This window comes from Falco cherrug, chromosome 16 (genome assembly GCF_023634085.1).
Source record: "Falco cherrug isolate bFalChe1 chromosome 16, bFalChe1.pri, whole genome shotgun sequence".
In the NCBI taxonomy this organism is placed as follows: domain Eukaryota; kingdom Metazoa; phylum Chordata; class Aves; order Falconiformes; family Falconidae; genus Falco; species Falco cherrug.
The window spans coordinates 8,847,915-8,872,513 of NC_073712.1; the positions used below are offsets into that span (position 1 = coordinate 8,847,915).

The following is a 24,599-nucleotide window of genomic DNA, read 5'->3' on the forward strand; positions in this document are numbered from 1 at the left end:
CTACACCTTTTCAGGACTCCGGTTTTAATGCAGCCCCACTGCTTGGTAAGGACCTCGACCCCCGGGGCACAGCTGGAGCCTTCAAGACACTCCTAAAACACAGTAGATGTCAAAAAAGATCTGTAGTGGGAATTCAGCCTCTGAGTGAGAGAAAAACAATTTAAAATGACTGGGCAGAGAAATCTGCAATTTGAACCATAAAGGTTTCAAAGGATTAATTTTCAGCTTTTACAGTGGTGATGTTGATTTTGAATGAACTTTCCTGTGGTTAGCAGTTTTTAGTGTTTCATTTGTTAAACTGCTGTGCTATGCTCCCAAATGCAAATGCTGTGATTTTCATAGCGCGTACCTGGTGTGCAATCTGTACCTGGCATGAGCTAATTGCTACACTGACATCTTTGATACACAGCTAAATAAAAAGCTCATGTGGAGAGCAAACACACTGGATTTGTATTTTCCAATTGCAAAAACACCTTCATGGGTATATCTGAATTATAGCCATCACTTTCACCTCTGCTTTGGCCTGGCGCGCTCAAGCTGGCTTTGAACCAACTGGCCCCAGCGATGGCAGCCATGCGGAGAGTGGCGTTCTGCACCGCTCCGGTTGTGCTGGCAGTAAACGCAAAAAGGAAAGGCAGCAAAAAGGGAAAGTAGCTGGAAGAGAGGTGCGCGCACAGCCCACTTCAGCACCGAGTGGAGGCTCTGCAGGGAGCTGTGGGCAGCACGGCGCAGGGATGGCGGCCCTCCCTGCAGTGGGGTTTCGCCGAACTGCTGCCACCGCACGGCCTGGCTGGGAGAGGTGGGCCTGGCCGAGGGGAGCTCCTGGCCGGGGGGAGGCTGGCCCTGGCCGAGGGGAGCCTGCCCGAGGGGAGAGCCTGCCTGAGGCGGGCGCTGACTGGGGGCTCCTGGCTGAGGGGGCACCGGCTGACGGGAGATCCTGCCCGAGGGGGGCTCCCGGCTGCGACGAGACCCCGGCCGCGGCGGGCCCCGCCTGCGGGGCTGCTCCCGGCCAAGAGGGCCACACCTAGCCGGCGGCGCGGGGCCGGAGCGCCCAGCAGGGCCGGGGGCAGCCGAGGCCCGGCCCGGCCGTAGCGCCGGAGCCCGGAGCCGGCCGCCGCGCTGCCCGTGACGGCACTAGCCCCGCCCCGGGGGCCGGCGGCAGGGGGGGCGTGGCCAGCGCGGCCGGTAGGGCGCGGCGGGGGCGTGGCGGGGCCGGGGGCGCGCGCCGGGGCCGGGGCCGGGGGCGCGCGCGGCGGGGCGGGGCGGGGCAGCGGCGGGGCCGGGCGGGCGGGGCGGCGCCGCGGCGGGGCGGCAGTCGGGCGGCAGCCGCGGCCGGGGCGGGAGCGGCGGCGGCGGCGCGGGGCGGGCAGCGGCGCCCCGTGGTGCGGCATGTCCAAGACGCTGCGGAAGAAGCGGCACTGGCTGAGCAAGGTGCAGGAGTGCGTGGTCTCCTGGGGCGGCCCGGCGGGCCCCGACCCCGACCTCCTGCGCGGCGGCGCCGAGCGCGGCGAGTTCCCCTACCTGGCGGGCCGCCTGCTGCCGGGCGGCGAGGGCGCGCCGGGCCCCGCGCTGCTCTCGGGCAAGGCGCCGGCGCCGGGCGACGTGCTGCTGGAGGTGAACGGCACCCCCGTCAGCGGCCTCACGCACCGCGACACGCTGGCCGTCGTGCGGCACTTCAGGGAGCCCGTGCGCCTCAAGACCGTGCGCCCAGGTGAGCCGGGCGCCGCAGGCCGCGCCGCGCCCGCCGGACCCGCGGCCCGCCCCGCCGCTGCCCGCGCCGCCGCCGAGCCGGCCGCGGGTAGGCCCAGCCGCGCCGGCGCCCTGCGGGGCGGCGGGAGGGCCGCGGCGGGGTGTGGGAGCGCTCGTCCGGTGGCGGCGGGGCGCGGGGGGCGGCTGCCGGGCTGGGAAAGTTTCCTGCGCCGCGGGCGGTCGCCTCCGCCGAACGGGGCGACAGGCGGGGAGCGGGAGGGGTGGCCTCGCCGCCGCGTGGGGCTGCGCGGGGCCCCGGCGGCGCGGCCCTGCCCCGGGGCGGCGCTCGCTCCCCCGGCCCGTCGGGGACCGCCGGCTTTAGGCAGCGGGTGGCCGTCGCGGGCCGCCGGCTCGGTCCCGGTGCCGGGGCGCGCCTGTCGCCGCGGGGGAGGGCCCGGTGCCCAGCCGCTGCCGCCCGCCTCGCCCCGCGCCGTGCCGGCCGGCTCCGGAACCCGAGCGCTTCCCGGGGCTCCCGCTGTCGCGCCGCCGTGCTTGGCGTGTGGCGGAGCGGCTGTGCCCTCCCGGGGCCGAGCAGGGGCTCCGGGGGCTGCCGGGGGTCCCTACCCGCCGCCGTGCTGGTGTGCGCGGCAGCCGGTGCTGGCGCCTGGGCACCGGCCGTCCCGGCTCGGCAGCGGGAGGAGGCGGTGCCCCGGGGTTCCGTGACCCGCTCGGAGCCGGGCGGGCGCTGGATGCTCGGGACCGCGGAGGCGGGAGCGTGGCTGGCGACGTGCCGTCACTGTGCCCTGTTTGGTTTCTGACTTGCCAAAGACAAACACCGAGGACAAACTCTGGGTGCTCTTTTTCCGTACGCTTAGATTAATTTGCAATGCCCTTTAATTAACTAACGATACCAGATCCTTGTGGTAAAATCTATTTCATCAACGTGCCTGTCAGATGTCAAGTTAATGCTGAATTGTGGTACCTGCAGTCACATGAGCCGATGATTCAGTGGAATGAGCTTCAGATTTACCGCTTTCCTGGTCAGACGGTCCAGGTGCAAGCGTGATGCGTTACAGAGAAACTGTCTCCGGTGGAACCGTTTTTATCTGAATCCCAACTGACAGCAGTGTTTCTGATGCGATTTCTTACGCAGTTTCTTTGTTTGACATCTGTCTTGTGCTTCTTTCGTAACTGCTGGGTTGCTAATTGACTTTAAGCGACACGTATTTTAAATCAGATTTTCCTTCTTTGACCAGTAATGAAAAGTCATCTGAAAACTGTGCAGTTGATCCTGATACATATCACTTGCTAAACAAATTAAAAAACAAAACAAAAGAAAAACAAGCCCACACCTTAAAAGCACCTACAGAAGCCTGGTAAGCTTTGAAAGATGTCTTTATTTCCAAAATTAGAAATCCTGTCTTAATGAAGAAAATAGAAAAGAACAAACAGCTGCAAGTTAAATGCAAAATAAGAGGATTAAAAAAAATTGAGGAAGATAGGAAATAATTGTAAATCCCTTTTAAAAAGAGAAAGCTTGTGGAAGATAAAAACTACAGTTAGGAGATCAAAGGTATTTCTTGTGTTTATTATGGAGGGTAATAGGGGTATTCCTGTACGGGGACTTTCCACAACAGAGATGGCTCAAACTGTCAAGTTAAAACTGGCAGGAAAGATACAGAAGAAATTGATGCAATGAATAGTAGAAAAGGTCCAGAGCTGGGTGATGTTCATTAGGAGTTCCAAATATGAAGCACTAAACAGCACTGTGTTGCCCATTCCTTAAATCATCAGTGGTGTAGGACATGGTGCTAGTAGGGAAAGGGTCCAGAAGACCATTGGGACTGGCTTCTGATGCCAGCAAGCTGGTTAAGACCGTAGGTAAGACTGAAACTACTGGGCATGTGAATAAATACCATCTAATGAGGAGAGTGGGTGGCTTTTTAGAAGAAAGGCTGTTAGTTTTTGAAGGTTCACTGGTTGGTTTAATCAAATCGAAGTATTTTGATGTGCTGGGTTTTGAAATAGACTTTCAGTAAGGTATCAACAGACATTGAGTAAGGCTCTCACTGAGCGCACGTTGTGTGGTAGCGTAGCTGCCAAAAGATAAGAGCAGAATTCTCCAGTGGGTTAGTGAGTGGTTAAAATACAGCAATGGTTTTCTCAACAGAAGGAAGCTACTGCTGGAGTCTTGCAAAGACCTGTGCTGTTTAGCATAGTCATCCAGAGCTCGTGAACCGAACGCTGGGTTGAGTTGTAAAAAGAGAGCTAGCGTTTTCATGCTGAATTTATTTAACTTTTGGAACAAATAAAATTGAAGCTTCAGATCCAACAATTCTTCCCGTACTGGAACATATTGCAAGCTTATTTACCACATCAGATGACTTGTGCAGCAATTTTCTGTGTTAGACTTAGTGTCCTTAAATACAGTATTTTAAAGCATACTGTTTTTCTTGGTTGGTTTTGTTTTTTTACAAGATTGCCACAGTAGCACTCAGTGGCAGTGTTCCAGTTAGGGTATATGTAATTAGGAAAGTTGTTGACAAGGCGTTCTCTGTGAAGACCTGTGACTTTGAATTTGGCTTCCCTTCTACCCCTTGTGATCCAGAGCGATCCAGACTTGCTGACCTTTGGAAGGCAGCTGGGGAGATGCGTGGGGTCGTGCGGGTGGTGAAGGGAGCGAGGGCTGGGGTGCTGGCAGCGCGCACTCGTAACAGGTCTGGATTCTCAGAGACCTGTAATTGTATTACTGGTTTTTAAGGTCCCGTGTTTCATGTTTTCCTTCAGTCAAAACTGTTCTCTCTCAAAAGAACCATCACGTTGGAAGGCAAGGAGTGCCTCTGCCAGCTGGCCTTCGTGTCCCTGATGGCTTTTCGGGTTTGAGTGCTGCTGGGACAGAAGTCTGAGGGGATCCAACTTCAGGGGTCTCTACCACCACAGCAAGGAATTTGTCACCTTGTGTCTCAGTCTTAGGGAGCTTATAAGGCCTTGATGCTCTCGTGATCTGCCTCTGCATTTTAGAAGCGCAGCTTTGGGTTTGAGGGCTGGCTCCGTATTCCAGGTGAAGTCTGTGCAGGTGTCCCAGTGGCCTTGAACAGCATGTTGGGGGACTGGACTGCTTTATTTCAAGTAGTGATGTAGTCCTTCATTAAAGGCAGCAACAGCTTTAGTTGACAGCAGTAAAATCTGTCTGTGATACTTCTAGCAAGCTCATAGAAAATTTAAAATGGAAATTTCAAGATGCTGTTTAGTCTTGTTTGATAAGACACTTGAAAGATATGAATGTTAATTTGAATGCCATCTGTTAACCGCACATCACAAATGATGGACCATTTTGTTGATGAAGAGATTTGTCCTTCCCTTTCTTGCTCTGTCCTTACTTGCTGAGGAGGGGGAACAAGACCAGTGTGCCGCAGGCTGGGGATGCATGCTGTTGGTGCTGCAGCTGGGCCCCTGGATGAGGTCTGGCTCAGGTGCGTGCAGGCCAGCTGGAAAATCTTCCATTCTGGTGCCGGTTGATCAGACGAGCAAAACGGCAGTACAGAGAAATAAGGCTTCTTGTGCAATGTGATACTTATATGTATGTGCATGCATGCTAACGCAGGCCAGCTCATCATAATGAATGCATTTGTATTTTAGCCACGCTTGGTAAGTGCTGGTCTCAAGCTAATCGCTGGCTTACATGCATTGAAACGATGGCTGCCATGTGGCTCAAGGACCTTCCCTGTCCAGTGTTACTTGTATTAGTACATGAGCCTTGTAACTAACTGGCACTGTTGCAGGTTTTATTTCCATTAAGGAAAAACTAAAGCATTTTGCTTTAGTCAAATCCACTGTCTTTGAGTGCTAAGTTCATCCTTTAAAGGTACCTTTTTTTTTTTTTTTTGCATACGGCATTCAGATCTAGCCAGAAAGATGTTTGTGTGTACAGGTGAGGCTGTGTGCTAAAATACTCATAAATACAGCTTTGAATGCCTTCTTTCTTCACAGCAGTGTGGTAGCCAAAATACATCAAAACTAGGTTACAGACTTGAAGTAAGAAAAATTACTGCAAGTTCCTATTTCTGCAGCCTGAATTGCCAGATACTACGTAGGAAGGAATGTGTTTTCCTTCCAAACTAAGGAGCTTTGATGAATACAGCTACTCTGTGGCAATTATTATGGTTTCATGGCCACTCTAACTAGCATCTAGGAAGAAAAGGGCAGAGTCTTGCAACTCTTCCACTTGACAAACGCTTCAGAGCACATAGTTTTGTCCCTTGATTATTGAGAGAATGCATGTTGGCTCCGTTGTATCAAACCCGATCTTTAATCAAAAAATGCAGCAAGATTTTAAATGATGAAAAGCCCCCTTCAGACTAAATTTTTTTAATAGTCTCAGTGCTCCTGAAACTATTAAATCTCTATTTCCTATGTATTTGTTTCATAGCTGACTTTCACAGTGGTGGCTGGAGCTCTTCCTCTGACTGGGGCATTTATTTGTTATCTCCCATCTGGATTGCCTGGCCTGCAGTAAGTTATCAGTTTGTGCTTTGATGGTTTTTTTTCCCTGCTGGGACACATGGAGTACTTCCCAGCTCATACTCGCAGGACTCGTGGGATCATTATTTTTTTCAGTACTTCGTGCAGTTTATGATACATACAGTACACCCCAGTTGAAAGCTGACACATGTTGCTGCTTTGTGTGTGCTCAGCCACAATCTGCAGCCTTTTGATGTGACATCTCTAACTACTTCAGATCTATTGCTTTATTTGAGTTATGATGCGTTAGTACAGAGAATAAGGGGATTGACAGGTGGATGTGGTACTCTGAAGTTCTCGGTACCAAACTGATCTTTTTCTTCGAGTCAGTATCTTTCACTAAATGATGTAATACTCTTGGGACTTGAGGATCTTGAAGCCAGCAAGGCTTTGTCTTACCAAAATGCTCTCCTGATCAAAATCTAGTACAACCTTACGAGAAGGTAACTTACTGCTGGATGCATTTTCTCATGTGACTGTAAAATTGCATGGTGATCGATCCCTGATGTGTCTGCTACCGAGAGGAGTTGAAGGAAGTGTTTAGCAGTCAGCTTGTGCATGGGGGTCCCTTCTCTGAAGCAGAATGAATGAAAATGGTGATGACACATGCAGTGATTCAGATCAGGATTTGACACTCGAGACACAATACTTGAAGCTGAGTATATAAGATTCATTTACATTTTCTCTTGTGCTTGAGGTAGGTATGAAGCCTTCGTGCGGGGGTAAACATTTGCATGTTTGGCAATTAAGGCAGAGAGGAGGGCACGCCACACTCCGAAGCTGTTTTTGCAAAATCAGATGAATTCTAAATGTGCCATGTTAAAACAGAGATCAGAGTACACACTAGGATAATTTTGCCTCTCAGAGGAAAGGCATTACCCTAATTCTGTGTTTCTGTGGAAGCTGGCAGTATGCCAGCTCGGAGATTAAACAGACTAATGTGTTAGTCTGCTAGTCTGAGGAGCTGACGCAGCCAGCTCAGGTCCTTCAGTCCTTGATGTGCGTTGGGTGGGGGGCTGCTGGATGCTGGTGTGGAAAACTGCCCTCCCTGCTTCAGGGTGCATGGGGAACTGATCCATTTTTATACAGAAGGAAAGGCTGATTTGTTTTACCACACTTAAGAAATGATGAAAACATTCAGGGTTGCTATAATGAATGTGTAGGGCATCCCAGTTCCTTGAAACTGTGCAGGAGACAGATGTGCAGTCTTGAAAAAGAAAACTGATCAAGAAATGCTTTTCGCTGGAGGCTGTTGTTTCTCCAAAGCATTGGTAGTAGCAGTGGTGTGTCCTATAGCATTTTTAGAGAGCCATCTTGCACGAAAAGCTATTAGCTTACATCTCAGATGTGTGGATGCAGAGGACTATCAAGCACTTGCCAGGGCATGGGTATTAGTATGTGCGTGTAATTTATAATCTTGTTTCTCCTATTCATCTTTATATAAACACATTATTCTTGGCATAGAATGTATTGCCTTTCACTTTCACATACTCCTTTGTTTAAATTTTCCTGCGATGAGTACCGTGTTAATGATTTCACCATAAATGCGCTCTAATTATTCTATTCTTTCTTGGCGTGTTAGTCTCAAATGATAACGAGGCCTCATGTGGCTTTTGCTGCTGCGCTATTTAACACCACGGTTTTAATTTGCACTTTTTTTGTTCCCTTCAGGAAAGCCATTCTCTTCCCTGTACGGTTTGCTGATGTCTCTCCCGAGACCCAGTAGAACAGTGCAGTGTAACGCTGGCATTTACCTGGAGCTGGTGGCAGAGCGGGTAGTGCAGCCAGTGTTCTCCAACCCACCTCCTCTGCGTCTGTGTCCCCTGCTGTAGGGGAAGGAGATTTTCGCTAGGACTGAACGATCAAGCACTTGTTATGCCTGGAAGGAAGTTTTCTTGTTCAGGTAGACAGTTTTGATTGAAATTCTTGCATATATCTTTATGGTGCTTTTCTATTAAAAAGAAAAAAAGAAAAAAAAAAAAGCTTTGGTCTATAAGCCAGCATAGAACTTCTTTAAAATCCTTGAAACTGTAATTTTGCCACCACTCTGCAATGGCAGGAGGCTTTTTCTTCTATGTGAATGAAGCCAAGAATGAAATAAACATGAACCTTTATTAGAAGCCATGATTTCAACAGCATATTTTGCCTTCATAATTTTTGTTTAGGTGTTGCTTTTGAATTCTTGGCTGGCTTTAATGAAATGCTAGTCAGTTGTAGAAAATGGCTAGTTTTTACCACTCTCAGAAGATGAAATTTCCTTATTTTTTTTAAAGGAATTCTCATTTTTCTATTATAAAACAAAGACACTTTAAAACTGAACTGCCTTTTTAGAATATTCCTGAGGTAAACAAGCTGCACTTGTATAACTTGCTATGCATCGTGCTCCTGTATTATTGAAACCTCTGCTTCAAGATACTTTTCAGCTGATAATTCTTAAAAAAAAAAATCATATAACAGGTATTGTGCATTCAAATTGACAGCTGAAAAAAATTATTCTAGTTTTGATTGTTGCTCTATTTCGATGTCTTTGATTTCATTCTTCTGATTCTTGTTTTTAATTCATGATGCTTCCTTTTAAGAAGCATTTTGTCACATTCATGGGCTGTTAGTTAAATCGCATCTTGTTCCCTGAATGGGAACAATTTTCTTTTTCAAAGCGATAGTATTCCTGAGAGTACTAGATTTGGATTAAGAAAAATATGAGCTCTTTGTATTTGAGAGTAAATTCCTTATTTAGTTCTGCTGAACAGAAGGTGAGGGAAAAATGCAGTAGGAAGATTGCAGACTTGTATTGATCTGTTACATCATCATCAAAACAAGAATCCTAAGTAATTCATCTTCTCGGTTGCTAATTGGTATTTGAATCTGTGTTAAATTAATCTTTCTTGGGCCCTCAGCAGGTTACAGTGGGAACAGGAGCTGCTCCCAGGTGGCATACCAGCAGTAGTTGAATACGATGGGCTGGCTTCCAAGCTAATCAGTTTTAAAAGCAAGAACATATACTTTGGTGAAAAGGGGAATATCCTAGGAAAGGGTGTTTGTCGGTGTGGCGTCAAGGAGACTGTAAAGGCACTGATGGAGAAAAGGGGATAGCTGCTATGGGTGCATCAAGTTGAGGGACACTGGGGTTTGTGTTAATTTTTCCATACTGTCTGTTAAAACCTCTGTACAAGCTGCCCCTCAGTGCTGTACAGATGCAGATACGGGTGGTTGCACATAGCCATGTTCTGTGATGAGTTTAGGTGTAGCTTTTGATATGAAATACCATCATAGCAATCTTCAAGCTTATGTCACTGTGCTTTTTTGTCATATGCAAATGCAACGTGTTAAAGTAGTGATCGTATGTGGAAATGTAATTTCATTTGCAAAACACACCAGGGTGGTTAGACATAACTCTAGGCTTTCTCTGACAGTGAGCTTTTAAAGCTTGTTTTCATAGCTACTTTTGAAGATGCTTGCTTAAGCTACTTTTCAATATGTATGTTTCTCAAGCCTGTAATTTTTCATGATTTGTTGGTTGCTCTCAGTTGAATGTAACTTCTTCAAATTGAAGATCACTGGGGTGTTTACTATCCATCCTGTGTCACTCTTCACTTGCTGAACAGCAGCAGTCTGGTTTGTGTAGCTAGATCCATTGTAAATTTATCTTCCTGAGATATGGTTAAAAAGTTAATTCCTTTAAGCTCTGGATTGCCGTCTCTTCAGTTACCTGTACAAAAAGTGTCAAGCTTGAATTCTATCTCTGTCAGATCATGGTACACTTGAATATTGATTCTTACTGAGTTCTACTTCAGTGCCATTTCATTACTGACTTTTGGTATTAAAAACAATCAGACTAACAGCTGGTGCCTTATGAATATGGATTATGGACACTATATAAACATCAGAAGTATTCTGGGTTTTAGTGTCTAGAAATGCGTTATTTCAATCTGCATGATAATGAAGTATTCTTTCAAAAAGGTGCTAAAGGCAATCAACAAGGTTAATGTGATTGTGTGAATCACCTGTTACTAAAGTTGTCTTTTCTTAAATCCACTGCATTTAGAAATAGAGAACATGTATTCTTAGAAATTCAAACTAGTATTGCTGTAAAATGAGAACCTAATCCAAAATCTGACCACAACGATAGTTGCGTTGCACTTGTACAAAACTGCGTTGGTTTGGTGAGGCTGGGACCCTCCAGGACCATCTCCAGCACAGATTGCTTTGAAGAAGCTGGCGGTATCACCTTGTCTCCGCTGTGATGCAAGTGCCTGAGCTGACATGTGCCAGGCAGGTCTGATCCAGTGGGGGACGTGGGAGATGCAAGTCACGAGCTGGTGTTGCCAAATTCTGTAGATGGTATTAGGGAGTACTTTGGGGGTCACTCCTCAACTTGCCTCAGAGAGCCAGAAGCAGAGGAGATGCGAAGAAAGAGGTCAGCAGCCTGGAAGTACTTGAGCAGTGAGACAGAGAAAGGTGGAATTACAACAGAATGGAAATAAGTATGAGTGAGATTCAGTAATGGTACAAAAGAGTAGGGTTAGGGGTTTATTGCTTCTTCTCTCAGCACAAGCACGAGGCCATAACCGACAGCAAATAATCCCTGATAGTGGGAAACATGTCTTCATTCGGGCATGTCAAGTGCCAGGGGCAGGCCCTGGAGAAGGGCTCAGCAGGGTTCAGTAACGGTTTGACCTTTGCCTTCTGATGCTTATTGTTCTAGCAACCTGCACGTGCTAATTAATAACTGCGTGTGGGAAGGCACAGATGTCCAGTTTTCTTCTAATTTAGTCCCAGTATACCTTTAAACTAAAGACATGGGAATGCTTCCCTCGTGCTGGATGTTAGTTAAAATATCATTGTTTCGTCGGCCACGTGGGAGCTGTAGGAGCCCGTGGAGGCCCCAGACCCACAGCTGCCTCTGTCGGGGTGGAGCTGGTTCCCTCGAGCGTGTCCTCTTTGCTCCATAAACGTCATGTGGGGGAATATAGAAGTTTCCATCAAAGTCTCCCAGAAACCGCTGCAGCCCTAAATGTTCACATACCACTGGATGTCACTTGGGCTTCTCAGGTGAAGTGGGGACGTGGCAGTCCTCCCACCCTTCCTTTGTCAGACTACAAATATGTATTTACTCGCTGTATCTGTTTGGGGCTGAAGAGCGCGGCAGCCTGAGGCAGGGTGTGAGGACCAGCGTGGCACTGACGCCCTGCAGAGGTCCCCCGCTCGCAGGAGGGCACTCAAGCTGGCACACGGCGCGCCTGGGGAGGGCTGCGTCCCGCGGGAGACCGGCCCCGGTGCAGCCTGACATGTTGGCTTTGCAGGGCATGTTGGTCGTGTCTCGGCTGTAATGTGCCTCCCAGCTGTTCAGGTGTGACATTCTGCAGCGGTGCAGCAAGCTGTCCTGCCGGGCATGGCCCTCCCGCACCGCTCCAGTGCGGTGTGCCAGGGCTGCCGGGCCGGCACGGGGTGACTGCCCAAGGGCTGCGGAGGAGGAGGAGGAGGTAACTGCAGCCTGGCTGTTTTCAAGGTTGATTTATGAAGCTTATTAACAATAGGAAATAAAGAATTGGAAATTGGAAACACATTTTACTTAATTTTTTTTTCACTTTTCTTGAAAACCATTGTTCAAGCACCTGAGAGATGTGAATCGGGGTGATGTTTACTCCATCGTAGATTCTTGGCTTGCAGATTTACAGCATTCAGTAGCTGTCTGCAGATCATTACAGGTTTACATAAAAGCACTTTCAGAAGTTTTCAACTCTAGATGCATCATAGACTAAACATGATAGTAATCTAAGAGAAAAAACAAGCTCTCTTCCTTGGCCATCCCACTAAAAACTCACACGCATTTTTAGGCCTGGTCATTAGATGTTTCACTTCATAGTGGAAATATGAATAAAGTTCTCATGTCTTAGAAGTAAAAATGAGTGGTCAGTATGTTCCAGTGTTGTTTACCTCCCAGTAATCAAATGCAGTTTGAGTTATACATCTTTGGCCAGTTTCTCAGGGCTCTGAAGAACACTGAAAGCCATTTTGAACTTTAAAAATACAAGTTGGTAGATCTGTGCAGTCCTCTGCCAGAAATTGTTCTGAAAAAAAACCATCAATACTTGGTGGCTTAGCCTGTATATCAGGCTTTGAATGTAGAGCATAAAGGAACATATTTAGTGCTGGGTTGCTACTGAAATGCCCCAGCTGGCTTTGCCAGAGGTTTTTTTGATAAAACATTTAGGGAGAAAGTAATTTCCCTTGGACTGGGATCGTTTTGGAGTTGTATGTTAAGAGCAATTCGATGTTAGCTATTATGTTTTGGGATTCAAATTGTGTCTCTTCTGTTAAGGACTGTTTTAGCATGCAGGCGAGGATGTAGCACGCAACTCAGGAGCGCTTTTGCCAGGACCATCTGTTTGCCCATGGAAAGGGTTCGTCAGCTCTTGGCGTGCTCTGTGGGCAAAGTGGGGTGTGCTGGTATGGGAAAGGGGAAAGGCCGTGACCAGCCTCGGCCTTTGCCTCTGAGTCTGTGGCAGCTGATTTCTTCTGCAGTGCTCTGCTGGAGTCCTCTCCAGCCATGGCATCAGGCACCTTCTTGCATCCTCCTTCCCCTTGGCTCGGAGAAGGTGCAGTTTGCAGCTGGGTGGGCAGGAGCGAGTGCTGAGCTTTGATGTGGAAATGCTGCGTTGCAGTTGTGGCACGGTAGGAAGCGGCTGTTGGTGCCCCACAGGGTCGGTCCTGCTCGCTGTGAAGTGGAATGCTGGCAGGTCTGGCGTGCCTGCGGAGAGCTTCCTCAGCAGATCCCCCTGACCGGGGTGGGATGGTGCACAGTGGCATATGTACCAGGTTTGTGCTTAGCTAGAAGAAACTTTAGGAAAAAAATCTCCTTTCATGTTGATGAAAGGACAGATGAGAGGAAAAAATTCCATCTGAAGTGGCTGCTTAATTACTGTTTGATACAGTGATGTAGTTTATCAAATTAAGTTGTAGTGGAAATAATGTTAGGGTAGAAAGTCTTTGTCTCTCTTTTCCAGCGTCACTAAGGCTTGTGTGACAAAGTTAAGCCTGTTTTTAATCTGTCTGTTCTTCTTAAATGTTTTGTAAACGCTGTGGGAGTCATTCAGGATATCTCAGTCTTCAATGGCCGCAAGCCGAGACCTGCCACTGCGGGGTGCCTACAGAGTGGTGCAGCCTCTGCTGACTGACCGAAACGATTCCCAGAAAAAAAATATAAAAATGTGGCCTAAGGTATTTGATCTGCAATTGAGTAGGTCTTAGGGCATCTACAGATACCTTTTTCTTAACTCGTGGAATCAGGTGGCTAGGAGACTCCAAATAATTAAAAGTTTTAATTCTTGATATCCTAAGAAAAAAAGTTGATCTGATTCAGTGTTAAAGGAATTATTCTTGTAAGTCATTGAAAATAAAATGCCTGTGGTGGTGAAGACTGGTAGTAAAAGTTACAAAGAAATAGACAAAGCATCTGATAGATAACTTCGTGCTTTTGTTCTGTATGATATTTTTAACAAAGTTAACTTAAAGGTAATGAAGTATATATAATCTTTAGGTGACTAGGTGGTTTGCTGACTAATTTAGTAAAGAAAGCCTCTTTATATAGTATTGTAACTCTTAAATAGTTGCTATAGTTGTAGTCAGTTTTTAGGAAAAAGTAATGTGCGTAGTATCTTGGGCACGTATTTTGGATTCTGGAAAAAGCAGCACTTACCAGGGGAGCCATGTCTAGCATGAAACCTAGTGAGTCTGGGTAGGAAGATCATTCCTTTGAAAACGAATTGAAACGAAAAGCAGAAGTGCCTGTCTTGATACAAGTTTTCCTTTTCCCTGCAAGACTTGTTAGAAGACCACAAGAAAAGTATAACTGAAGTAGAAATGAGGGCTGGTTTATTCCCTTTGGCACATCTCTTGTGTTTGCACAGCTGGTGGCCTACCAGCTTTACCCAGCAGCTGAGTATGGAGATGTATGTGCATAAGTTATTTCTTCTTTTCCTGACATTATTAAAAACCAAAACGTTAACCCACTGACAAATGATTTGAACTGGGTGTAAGTCAACGTGCTGATTAAGTATTTCCATCCTGTGTTAAGTGATTTGTGTGAAAAAGGCTAAGGACATAGGTGGGTTTTTAAATCGTTTTGACGCAGTTTTTGTTCAAGTAGACAACAAGAACACCCAAACCACTTAAGCCTTCCTCCCCTACTTAAGGTTTCATTGCCACTATATGCAACTTCGTTTTGGTTATATGCCAAGTTTACTGTGACCTTCTTGCAACAGACAGAAGCAGAGTTTGCTGGTACTACTCATTAAATGCAAGAGGATTAACATCCAGTTTATTTCCTTTAAAACCACAGAACTATTAGGAAATAAGTAAGCCGAAAGTTTTAGGTTTGTAGAAATTATTTTATCCTAATGCATGTACTTGGGGAGAATTTCAGAATTCTGTTATGTAAAAGAGAGGCATAGCCCTCTATTAATCCCAGGGAATGATGTTTAATGGCTTGTTTCATCCTTTATTGGTCTAAAGAATTCCTCAGAAAACAGCTGACCAGAAGTGCCAGGGAGCTATTTTTACCTCTGTTGCTGAAACTATTATCGCTCAGTAATTTCACTAATCTCCTTTGCAGTGAGATTAGATTGTAAATGCTTTGGTGCAGGCAAAACTTGTTTGTGAATACTGCTTAGTGGGTGCCATCGAATGGAAGTGCCAGTAAGTAATCAAATACGGTGTTCCATTGCTGAGCAGTGTTTTTGAAATATTTATTGCAATGGGTTTGCTTCGAGTTGATAGTGTTTCGTTGGAAGATAATGTTTATAACATGAACTTTAATGCATTGTGTTTGGTGTAGACAAAAAAATGCCAGTGGCATAAGTTTGAAGACAAAATTGCTGTGGTTTTATTTCATATTGAGAGTTGCTCCCTATTGTGTAAAACAGTTTTGTATGAATAAAAATTGTTGTCCGTTATTCTAGATCTCTTGACTTCTTCAGATGCCACTCATGCGTATACTTCTTGTTTTAAATGGCCTACTATAGAAGCATTAGTATGCCATAATTATGAATAAAATCTTTTTTAAATGTATTCACTGATAGATAGGGTATGAAATGCTGGTGAGTATATCCAGCTGGTGGTTTAACTATACAGAATAGCTGAGGTAATGGGTAACTGGCTTATGCTGTGTCCTCTTACGAATTTTGAAAAAGACGAATTGTTATGTCCTTGACAGACCTATCTGCTATTATTAAACCTGCTTTTGTGGTTTATTTACAGGCAGCAGAAAACCTGTTTTACCCAGTGCACGGCCTGAAGTATTGCTCATGTCGTGGAATTACGAACTACAGCAACTTGCCTCTAAATTGCAGGCTTTCCTATGTGCCCTACTTACTCAATATAAAAAAACCCTAATCCTGTGGATTTTATTTCCCTCTCTGTAGGACAGCAGTGAGTAATTACTTTTCTCTGGTGAAGGTAGAGATGCTGGAAAAGTTTAATTAATGCCCATTAGGAGATGCTGCTGGTACTTAAATGAATTCATTAGGGCAGGACGCTTAATGTTCATCAAAATAGCAAATAATTGCAGTGGAGTTAATGTTGTTTATGCTGTACTGCATATTTTATCCTTTTGTTCTGCTCTGTTCTGCAAAATATTTCAGGATATATGGGTCTTTGCTAGCCAGAGACATCTTTTCTAACTCCTGTGTAAAGTGTATGGATTCAAAATAAGGTTTGGGTCCAGAGCATAAATCTCCTGCTGCTTTGTCACTGTGCAATTGAGTAATGTAAGGGGAAAAAGGTGTGTTTGCCTGCTCAGCCGTAAGGTGCTGCACTGAAAATACTTCACTGTCACTTAGTTTTGGTAGCTGCATAGCCTTATTAATATGAATCTTTCATATTAATCTTTCTGCCTTAGTAAATACCTTGTAGAAGGCAGTGAGAGTGTGGTGGCTGCCTGCTCCAGTGCCCTTCCGTTGGACAAACAGGAGTGCAGGCCATCCAGATGTGTAACGAGTGATGTCACTCACCTGTGAGCTCACATGCAGACGGGTGTCATTCAGACTGACTTGGGTGGTGAGTGAAGTTTCAGGGTGTTTCTGAGGCAGATCAGGGAGTGGGTGAGATGCCCTGTGGGCACCCCTCTCGGATGGTGCTGGTCTGTCCCTGGCAGTGGGTGTTGGTGAGACGCTGTTGGTGTCAGGGTCTTCCCTGGGTCAGGTGGAACATTGACTTTGTGGTTTGAACCTGGAGTTAGAAGTATTTGTAAGTCACGGGTATTTGTATTGTTGAAACAATGTTCTTAACACTTTCTTTAAACATAAGCACAGTTAAGTGATTTGCAAGTTTTTCATTTAAAGCAGTTTTCCTGTGATAGCTGTCTGCCATCAGAGCTGTCAGTGGCTTTTTAAAGAAGCATTGGAAGTGTTTGTGCTGTTCAAACAGTTCCTTATCCCGAATATGGAGAATTGGAACTCTTGTGTAAATTTAATAACCTTTGGCCATGCAACAGTCTGATCTTGGCACCAATTCCATAGTAAAAGAATGACAAGACGGGAAGCAGGAAGGTATCCGCATTCTCTGGTCTTTGCAGAGGGAAGGAACATGGAACAAAGACGAGAATTGCTTTGTGGATGGGAAACTGTTTAAATTGTGGTGCTGAACACTGCTTAAAATGGAATTCTTTTCATCAGGCTGTGGTGGTCCTTCTGGGGAAAGTGGTGACCCCGAGGACGGGATCTTGGGGTCTTTGTTAACCTTTTGTACACAAATGCGCGTAGTACATCCACAGGGAAGTTCTAAAGTATTGAGAAACTACCAACTTGTTCTCTGCATTTTCTCGCAGTTAAAAGTCTACTAAAAATAGCTTATTCTTCCATTCAGTCATCAAACTCTGATCTGTAATGTGAAGTGTCATGCTGCAGGAATAGTAAAAGGGTTTTTACCTGAGGAAGTTCTTTTTGTGGACTGTTTTTTCTTACACTGGGTGAAGTGCAGGAAAGAGAAAAAGGACTTAAATCAGTTTCTGCTTTGTTGAATCACCTTTGGGGGGCATAAAATTTGTTGTTCTGAAATCCTTATTTATTGCCTTTTGGCAAATACATCTGATACTTATTTTTATTTCTCCTAATTGAGCTATGCTCTTCAGAGATCTGCTCTTCCTGGGGGGGTGTGGTTGCAGAGATGTTGGGTATTAAGGCAATGGCGAAGAAAAACAACACCTCTCATGTTCAAAAATAATAAACCCAAACCTAGTTTTTTGGCAGAACTTTCTATCCTATCTAAAGAATTAGAAACTGGGACATGAGAACTGGACCCTTTCTTCAGGCTACTTGCAGTGATCTGGAAAAATTTAGTATTTGTTGTTACCTGGCAGTACAAGATTTAAATGCAAAGTGTGAGGCTTTTCTTATATTTATCAGGTTTGTGGATATAAAAATAAAGTCTGCTTTTTGAAGTAACAATGTGCATCTGATTCAAATGCAGGAAATGTGAGTGATGCCTGCAGACTTAGTTGGACCTCAGTGCTACTGCAAATGCTGCCAAATAAATTTAGAAGCAGAGGATATTTGAAATTTTGGTCTTGAAAATTTATTCTTGGCCTACATGCTGGACATGCATTGTTTTGTTGGTTTGTTTGTTTTTTTTACAGTAACAAATCGGGCAGGCACCCTTTTCCAGTAATACTTTTCCTGGCACAGCAGACCCTCCTGCTGCACACAGTGCACAGGGTGCTGAACTTTCCAAGCAGACATTGATGTGCTTCATATCAAACATCCACAGCAGTGGTTTCACCTGATTGCTCTGACAGTGCCTTCAGGAAGGCTCTGTTAGTCTCTTTATAAGAATTTAAATTGGCAGATAAAGACAAGATAATTCTGTTTTATCGCTTTATTTATTTGAGCAGCAAGATGTCTGGTTTCTTTTCTTTGCTGTTTCTGTATAGCTGCCAGTGGGGATTGAACGGTGAATTTTGGCATTTAAGTGGTTTTGTTTAGTAACAAGTCAAGTGCTAGCTATGTAATTGCTATCTGATTCTGACTCAATATGACGAGTAAAATTAGGAAGGCTCTTGACTGCGTTCCAGTCACAGTTTTTTGAGATGACGAATATTGTTAGGACAGGTACCTGCTGTCGGATTTGCTTGATGTAATTCCTATGGTCATCAGTGCGCGGTAGTTTTTCATCATCTAGCTGTATGTTTTATTGTATTGGTAAGTTGATGTACTTGTATTCAAGCAAAAAAGGTAACCTTTTAAAACTCTTGCCTTCATGTTCATATGTGTGCCCTGGAAGCAAGGAGAAAGGAAGTATTTTTTGTAAAAAGTGTCTGCTGTGGGTAACAGAAATATCTGCTCTGTGCAATACTGTGCTCTGGTGATAGCAAAGCATTTCAAGGAGATTACTGCAGAACCTAGACGGTCAGGCAAGGGTGACAGAAAAGGGAATGATGCAATAAATACAGGGGGAAAAAACTACTATGCTGTCAGTTTGGGTTTTCCTGTTGGGGTGTACATCCATAGCTGCCTTCTGATTGATTGTGAATTGAGAACAGAAATTAGATTTGGCTTTGCCTTCAAAGCTGTCTTTTTATTTGAAGTGCTTTCTTATGAGAATTCCATTTCTGTGTCAGTCTTGAATGTAGTGAGCTCTTTAAGCAGATATAAATGAGTCCAGCCTTTGGAGACAGCTGCAAAAAGACGATGACTGGCAAGCTTCCCGAGCTGAATGCACCGCAATCCAAGAGCTAAGCGCTTCGAATGTGATACTTTTATTATTGTAACTGGATGACCCTTTCTGTCTCATAGTCTATACAAACATTTATATTTTGCTTACGATATCTATGTGGTGCCAAACTTTTGGGGGCAAAAATCAAACTGAAAGCAACTGGTGAAAGTTAATCACTGAATCTAATAGATTATCATTCACACAGTTGTTGCAGACATCTGCTGGGGAGCAGTTATTTTCTGCCCTGTTCTTTAGACTTTGATTCTTGTTCACTGCCAGTATGTCTGTTTTGTGGCCATTTATTGTACTTGGAGAAGGGAGCGTAGGTGGCTTGGAATCCGACCACAACTGAAGTGATATGTGCCATTTGTATCTGACTGCAGCTGTGGCCCATGAGGACTTTCTGAAATCAAATGGTTTTGTTTTTTAAGTATGATTGTATATGGCTTACGTAGACTAGTTTTTATGATGGAAAGCACAAAGTAAAAATGAAAACAGCAGTTATCTTGCTGTGAAGTTGCTGTCCTTGCTTTTTCTCTCTGCTTCAACTAGTTCTAGTTTATAGTATGTTTTAAAGTAGCAGAAGTTTGTTCTGAAATTAAAAATAATTGGAAATACAGTTATTGTGCTCCCCGTGTGGAGTGACCTTTCCACAGGTGAACAAATGCTAACTAAGCTTAAATCTGCTGCAGAGTTGACTTGTTGCCTGTGCTTAGACATTCACATGGATGGCAGTGAAAGAGCACGTTTTCTTTAATGTTCAGTAAGTTCTGATTATGAAAACCAGATTTATCCTTTTAATGAACAGGTTATTTGCCCTTTTTTATTCTGCCGACCTCTCAAATGCAGATGTTCTGAAAACTTTATTGCAGAAAAATTTCTTGAAAGATTATCTTTTAGAAACTTTTTGTGGAAGCTTTACAGGTTTTTGGGGTGGGTGTTTTTGTTTGTTATTAGCTTCTTAGTAATATTTAGCAGTTAAAAGCACAGAGGAGAGGCAGCAAATACTTCTTTTCAAAATTGCTGCACACTGTGTGTTGGGTTCTGGTGGCGAGGGAACTAAGTGGCTTTGGTCATAAGGTGGGTGGGTGACCCTGACTCTGTGGTCAGTTGTCGGGAGGAGCTTTGGTTAGCGCTTGAGAAGTGGTTGCCATAATACTGGACAAAATGCAACTTCCCGCTGCCAAATTCAGCGTGAGGCTCCTCTCCTGCGTGACAGTTGGGTGCAGCAGCCAGGGCTCGGCAGGAGAGGCAGTGAGCTGGGCTTGGGACTGAAACTGGTTGGGAGACCAGGTCTTGCAGAACGTGTGACTCCAGAGTGTGCATTATTCCCGTTATGTTCTCCAAGTTGCAGCAATCTTTTAAGAAATGCCTTGCGATGAGGAAATCAGAATGTCTTTTTATCTGTTTTATGGCTACTCTAGGTGGGCTTTCCGTTCTGTAAGAGAGATGGGTTCATTATTTAACCTGAAGGTTTCTGTTTTAATAGCTGTTAGCTACCAGCTTCTTTTTCCATGTACTGACATACTCTGTTGAGGCTGTGTTCTTACGAACTACTGATAGATAAGAAAAAGAAGAAATGCTGAGAAGCAGATGTTGCATGACCAAGTACCCAGCTGTGTACTAACAAAATGAATCTCATGGTGATTAGTTAACAATTCCTTGGCAGTCAGAGGCATATGTAAAACAGTAAACACAGCATGGGGAAATAATAATAATAATTAAAAAAAAAAGAAGCATTTTCTGAGCTTAAAACATTGGCAACATCAGTTCAACCATCTGTGTTGCTGAAGAGCTGACTGTGTTGTGGGTAAGTCATACCAAGGTCAGTTGAACTGACTTAGAAGTCCTTAACCCTTTATTAGTAGAACTTAACATTTGTTTTCGAAGCATGGAGTGCATCATAATTTAAATTACATGAGAGCCACACCATGGATATCTGAACTTAAACTGTCAATAACGGAAAATATTCATTAGTGCTGTGGGGTCCTTACATGCTGTTACGCGAAGGTGTTTAGTCAACAGCAGCAAAGCACAGGAGCTGACAAAAAACCCCAAACAGGCAGCCATTTTAAGTTAACCTTTGAAGTTTAAGGTTAACTCTGTTGCTGGAATGGAGTTGCCATTGTTATATCTATGAGTGAGTGCGTGCAAAGGAGGAAGATAAAGATCGTTATGACCTTCTGGCTACATAATTTAGAGCTGTGGCTGCAGTTACAACAGTCTGCCCTCTGGAATAATTCTCTTCTGCAATGCCTTTTTTTTTTTTTTCCCCCCCGTCATTAGAGAAATATATGAGTATGTGCTAGTCTGTGAATGCCGTCATCCTTCCCTCTTTACCCCCTTCAGTGCCCTTCTTGCTCCCACAGTCCAATAAAACAGTACAGCCTTGTTTTTCTGACCAGTTACTCATCAGAAGTAATAACAGTTTGACAAGTAAATGTGGAGAAAGTGTGTAAGTTGTAAATAGTGCTGTTTAGCATGTGGATATAAGGGGATTTAGTCAATCAAAGATGTATTTATAAAATGCAGAATTAACATTTGGATTCTACAGCGGCTGCTATCAAGTGTTTTGAGGCAGACAGGTGATGGAAAGGTGTGCAGATTTTGAAGTTAAATCCTGAAATTGATCCATGCATTCACATGCATGGCTTCATGAGCAGGACGTGGCTGTGGGGCATTCCCATGGGTGCAGATTAAAACTGCACCAGACTCTGTGCGTAGGGATGTGAGGAATTCCTGAAAGGGAAGAGTTGTTGACAGGGGGTTGGTTCGTTGGGTTTGGGATTTTTGTATTTACTGGCTGTTGTTTCTGAAAAAAGCTTCTGCCAGGGTTGAACTGGTTTTGTCCTTGTTTACATGTGCTGGATAGCGTTAGGAGGGTGCAGGAACTGACGTAAGGAGTAAAACATTTTATGTTCCGCAGAACGTTGGAAACGCTTGTCTGATAATTTAATAAGTGTCAGGTATTTAGTTTTTGTAATTTGTTGTTGTTGTTATATGCGTATAATCTGCATAAGGCATGAACCTCTCTATCAAGATGTGTTTTCCATACTGGGTTTTTCAGCCTTTCCTGCCTCCTGTCGTTTTTATTGATGGTGCCTGTGCTGTTGTTCTACAGTCAGATCGAGGAGTTACGTTTTCTCCGTGCTGTTGATCTGATTACGGGGTGCCTGAGTTCAGGCTTTAGCTCGGAGATGTGATTAATGTGTTTGGAGGCTTTGACAACCATCTCTCTTAAAACAGTCTGGGGTAGTAGGGGTTTTCTTTCAATATTAGGACTGAGAGTATAGAGTACTACGTCTTTCTTCTGTAGTGCTACTCTAAATGTATCGTGTATATTCATCCACATGGCCCATTGGCCAAGATAACTTACAGTAACATTAAGGGCTTTTAAATTTTAAGTAGACTTTAGACTTCAAGTAAATTCACCGTGTTGGAACATATGCAAATCATACAACTTAAAAACATCAGTACATATCTGTCCTGTTGATTTTTACTAGTGCTTACAAATACTGTGCTTCTGGGTTGTTTTTTTGCACTTGAAGAATACACTGGATTGCCAAATAATTGAGTTTATATTATGTTTAGAAAAAAAACATTTTTTGCTTGATAATCCTGGCACTAAATTTCTTGGTGAACTTTCCAGAACACTGGCATTTATGCAGATGTTAAGTTGCTGCCCAAGGAAATAAATCAATGTACATTAATTATATTATGAAAAACCCAATAATTCCCTGTGAAATGCTGCTTCTTGTCAGATGTCAGAAATGCGTACATAGTATACGGCATATGGAAGACAACAAAATGTAATTAGAGTAATTATCCCAGGTTCTTTAAAGTAGCTATCATCTGAAAGGCTGAGCTGCATGTCCCAACCGTCTCAGTCCCGTGTTCCCAGGCAATGCTAAGGTAGAAGACACAACTGTAGAAGGCAGCAGTTCCTGTAACAGTGTTCAGTTTCGCAGCTTTGTGATGACTGACACAGACCATGGGCTTCCCTTCTGATCCTTTAACAGGTCTTGTTCCGTGAATACCTTTTAGGTTGCAAAGTCTGCATCATTCCCTTACCTGTTCACGGTATTGCGTTTCCGTAATTCCTTGTGTGTCCGTGTTCCTTGCCCAGCAGCAGCTTAGTGTTGATGGGGATGTGTAGCTGGTGGATGGGAAAAGTCCCTTTACTGGGATGCGGTTCCCCCTGGCACCAGCGTTGCCTCTCGTGGTGACCCGGATGACAGCGCTGGCCAGAGCCCTGGCGACAGGAGTACTGGGGTGGTCGCTGAACCTTGGTGTGGTTCTTGACCAACCTGCCTCTTGGCCTCTTTTTTTCCCCTTTCTTTACCACTTACTATGAAATTAAATCTATAAAGTAAATATTGAAATAATTCTCAGTTCAGTAGGTACTTTTTTTTGGGGGGGGGACAGACGGACACAGACACAAATGGTGAAATGTGGACTCAAATGTACACAGTGCAACTGAATGTGGGTTGTGTCACCCTAGAGAGAAAATAATATCTAACTAGGTTATAATTGTACTTTTGGGGATAAATAGGACATTTTTGTAGGAATCTGTAATAGGTGAGCTTTGTTCTTAGAATGGAGTTGTGTCTGTTTTTGTGATTTTTTTTTTTTTTTTTGTGTGTGTGTGTGCATGCTTAATCTCTAGGATAGGAATAGTTCAACTGTTTGATTTACTAAATCACTTTTCGTTCACCCGTGTTTTTTTCTGAGTCCTCCAGGGTCCAAACATGTTTATTTATGGAGCATTTTAGAGTGGGAACAATAATGAAGCAAATTTCTTCAGTAAATTGGCAGTCTGCAGTATCTATATCCTCCTGTAAATTTAAAGCTACTGCATTGTCCTCTGTCAACATAGTGGTTCCTATTTTATGTTGTACATTCTCTGCCTGCATGACCATAAACATAAATTGTGAACAATTGGTTAGGACAGAAGATGTAATCAGTTAAAGCCTAATGAAGCTTATACTTCAGAGCAGGCTCATCTGGTAAAAGACTACGTTGGCTGAGTTGCTGCTGCAAATGGGTGGTTTTATAATTGTGTTTCAAGTTAGGTTGATAATACACTCTTTTATCTTGATGATACTTCATTAAAGCCAGTCTGCCCTCGGTCACTGCACATTTGTCATGCAGACATGCTCATAAGGAGCAGGAAGGTTGAGGAGCCCGTCTCAGTGTTGGAAACCTGTTTGGATGAGGTGCATCTGAACCTTTTCATGCCCCCACCTGCCGTGCCACGCTCTGGAGTGTGTCAAGCACCCATTTTGGTTTGCACCCATGTTAGCAGGCATGGGCAACAACTAGATGAAAGTTTAAAAACTTGCATGAACCCAGTGCTGAGCACTGGGCAAGAAGCTTTTAGGGTCCCCAGATGCTTGGGAGCAGGCTCGGGCAGGTGGGTGCTTACCGCACTGCTTGCAGCAGTTTCTGACCCCATGTACCTGTCTTACCTTGCTTCTCTGGGATTGTAAGTAATGAGAAGTAGTTTGTCAGTCTCATCTGCCCAATTTTGAAATGTAAATTAATAAGCCAAAAGGTGGAGGTGAGCGCGCAGTTGCTTCTGACAGCTCTTCTGAATGAGCTGCAGCTTTCAGTGGTGATGACCTGCACTGCTCCCACGACTTGCTTTGGAGCTTGCAAATTGGCGCCTTTGATGCAGTCGC

The 24,599-nt window shown here is 44.7% G+C and overlaps 1 protein-coding gene across 2 annotated transcripts in view; it reads left to right on the forward strand.

Moving 5' to 3' along the window:
- Nucleotides 1-1,304: 1,304 nt before the first annotated feature.
- The window catches only part of MAGI3 (membrane associated guanylate kinase, WW and PDZ domain containing 3), a 73,283-nt gene continuing 49,988 nt past the window's right edge, over nucleotides 1,305-24,599 (forward strand). The window contains exon 1 of one of the 2 annotated variants that reach the window (XM_055728177.1): nucleotides 1,305-1,711. In XM_055728177.1, the coding sequence (XP_055584152.1) occupies nucleotides 1,390-1,711 (322 nt within the window). In that variant the 5' untranslated portion in view covers nucleotides 1,305-1,389. The remainder of the gene's footprint in view (nucleotides 1,712-24,599) is intronic. The other variant, XM_055728176.1, reaches the window with a different exon arrangement.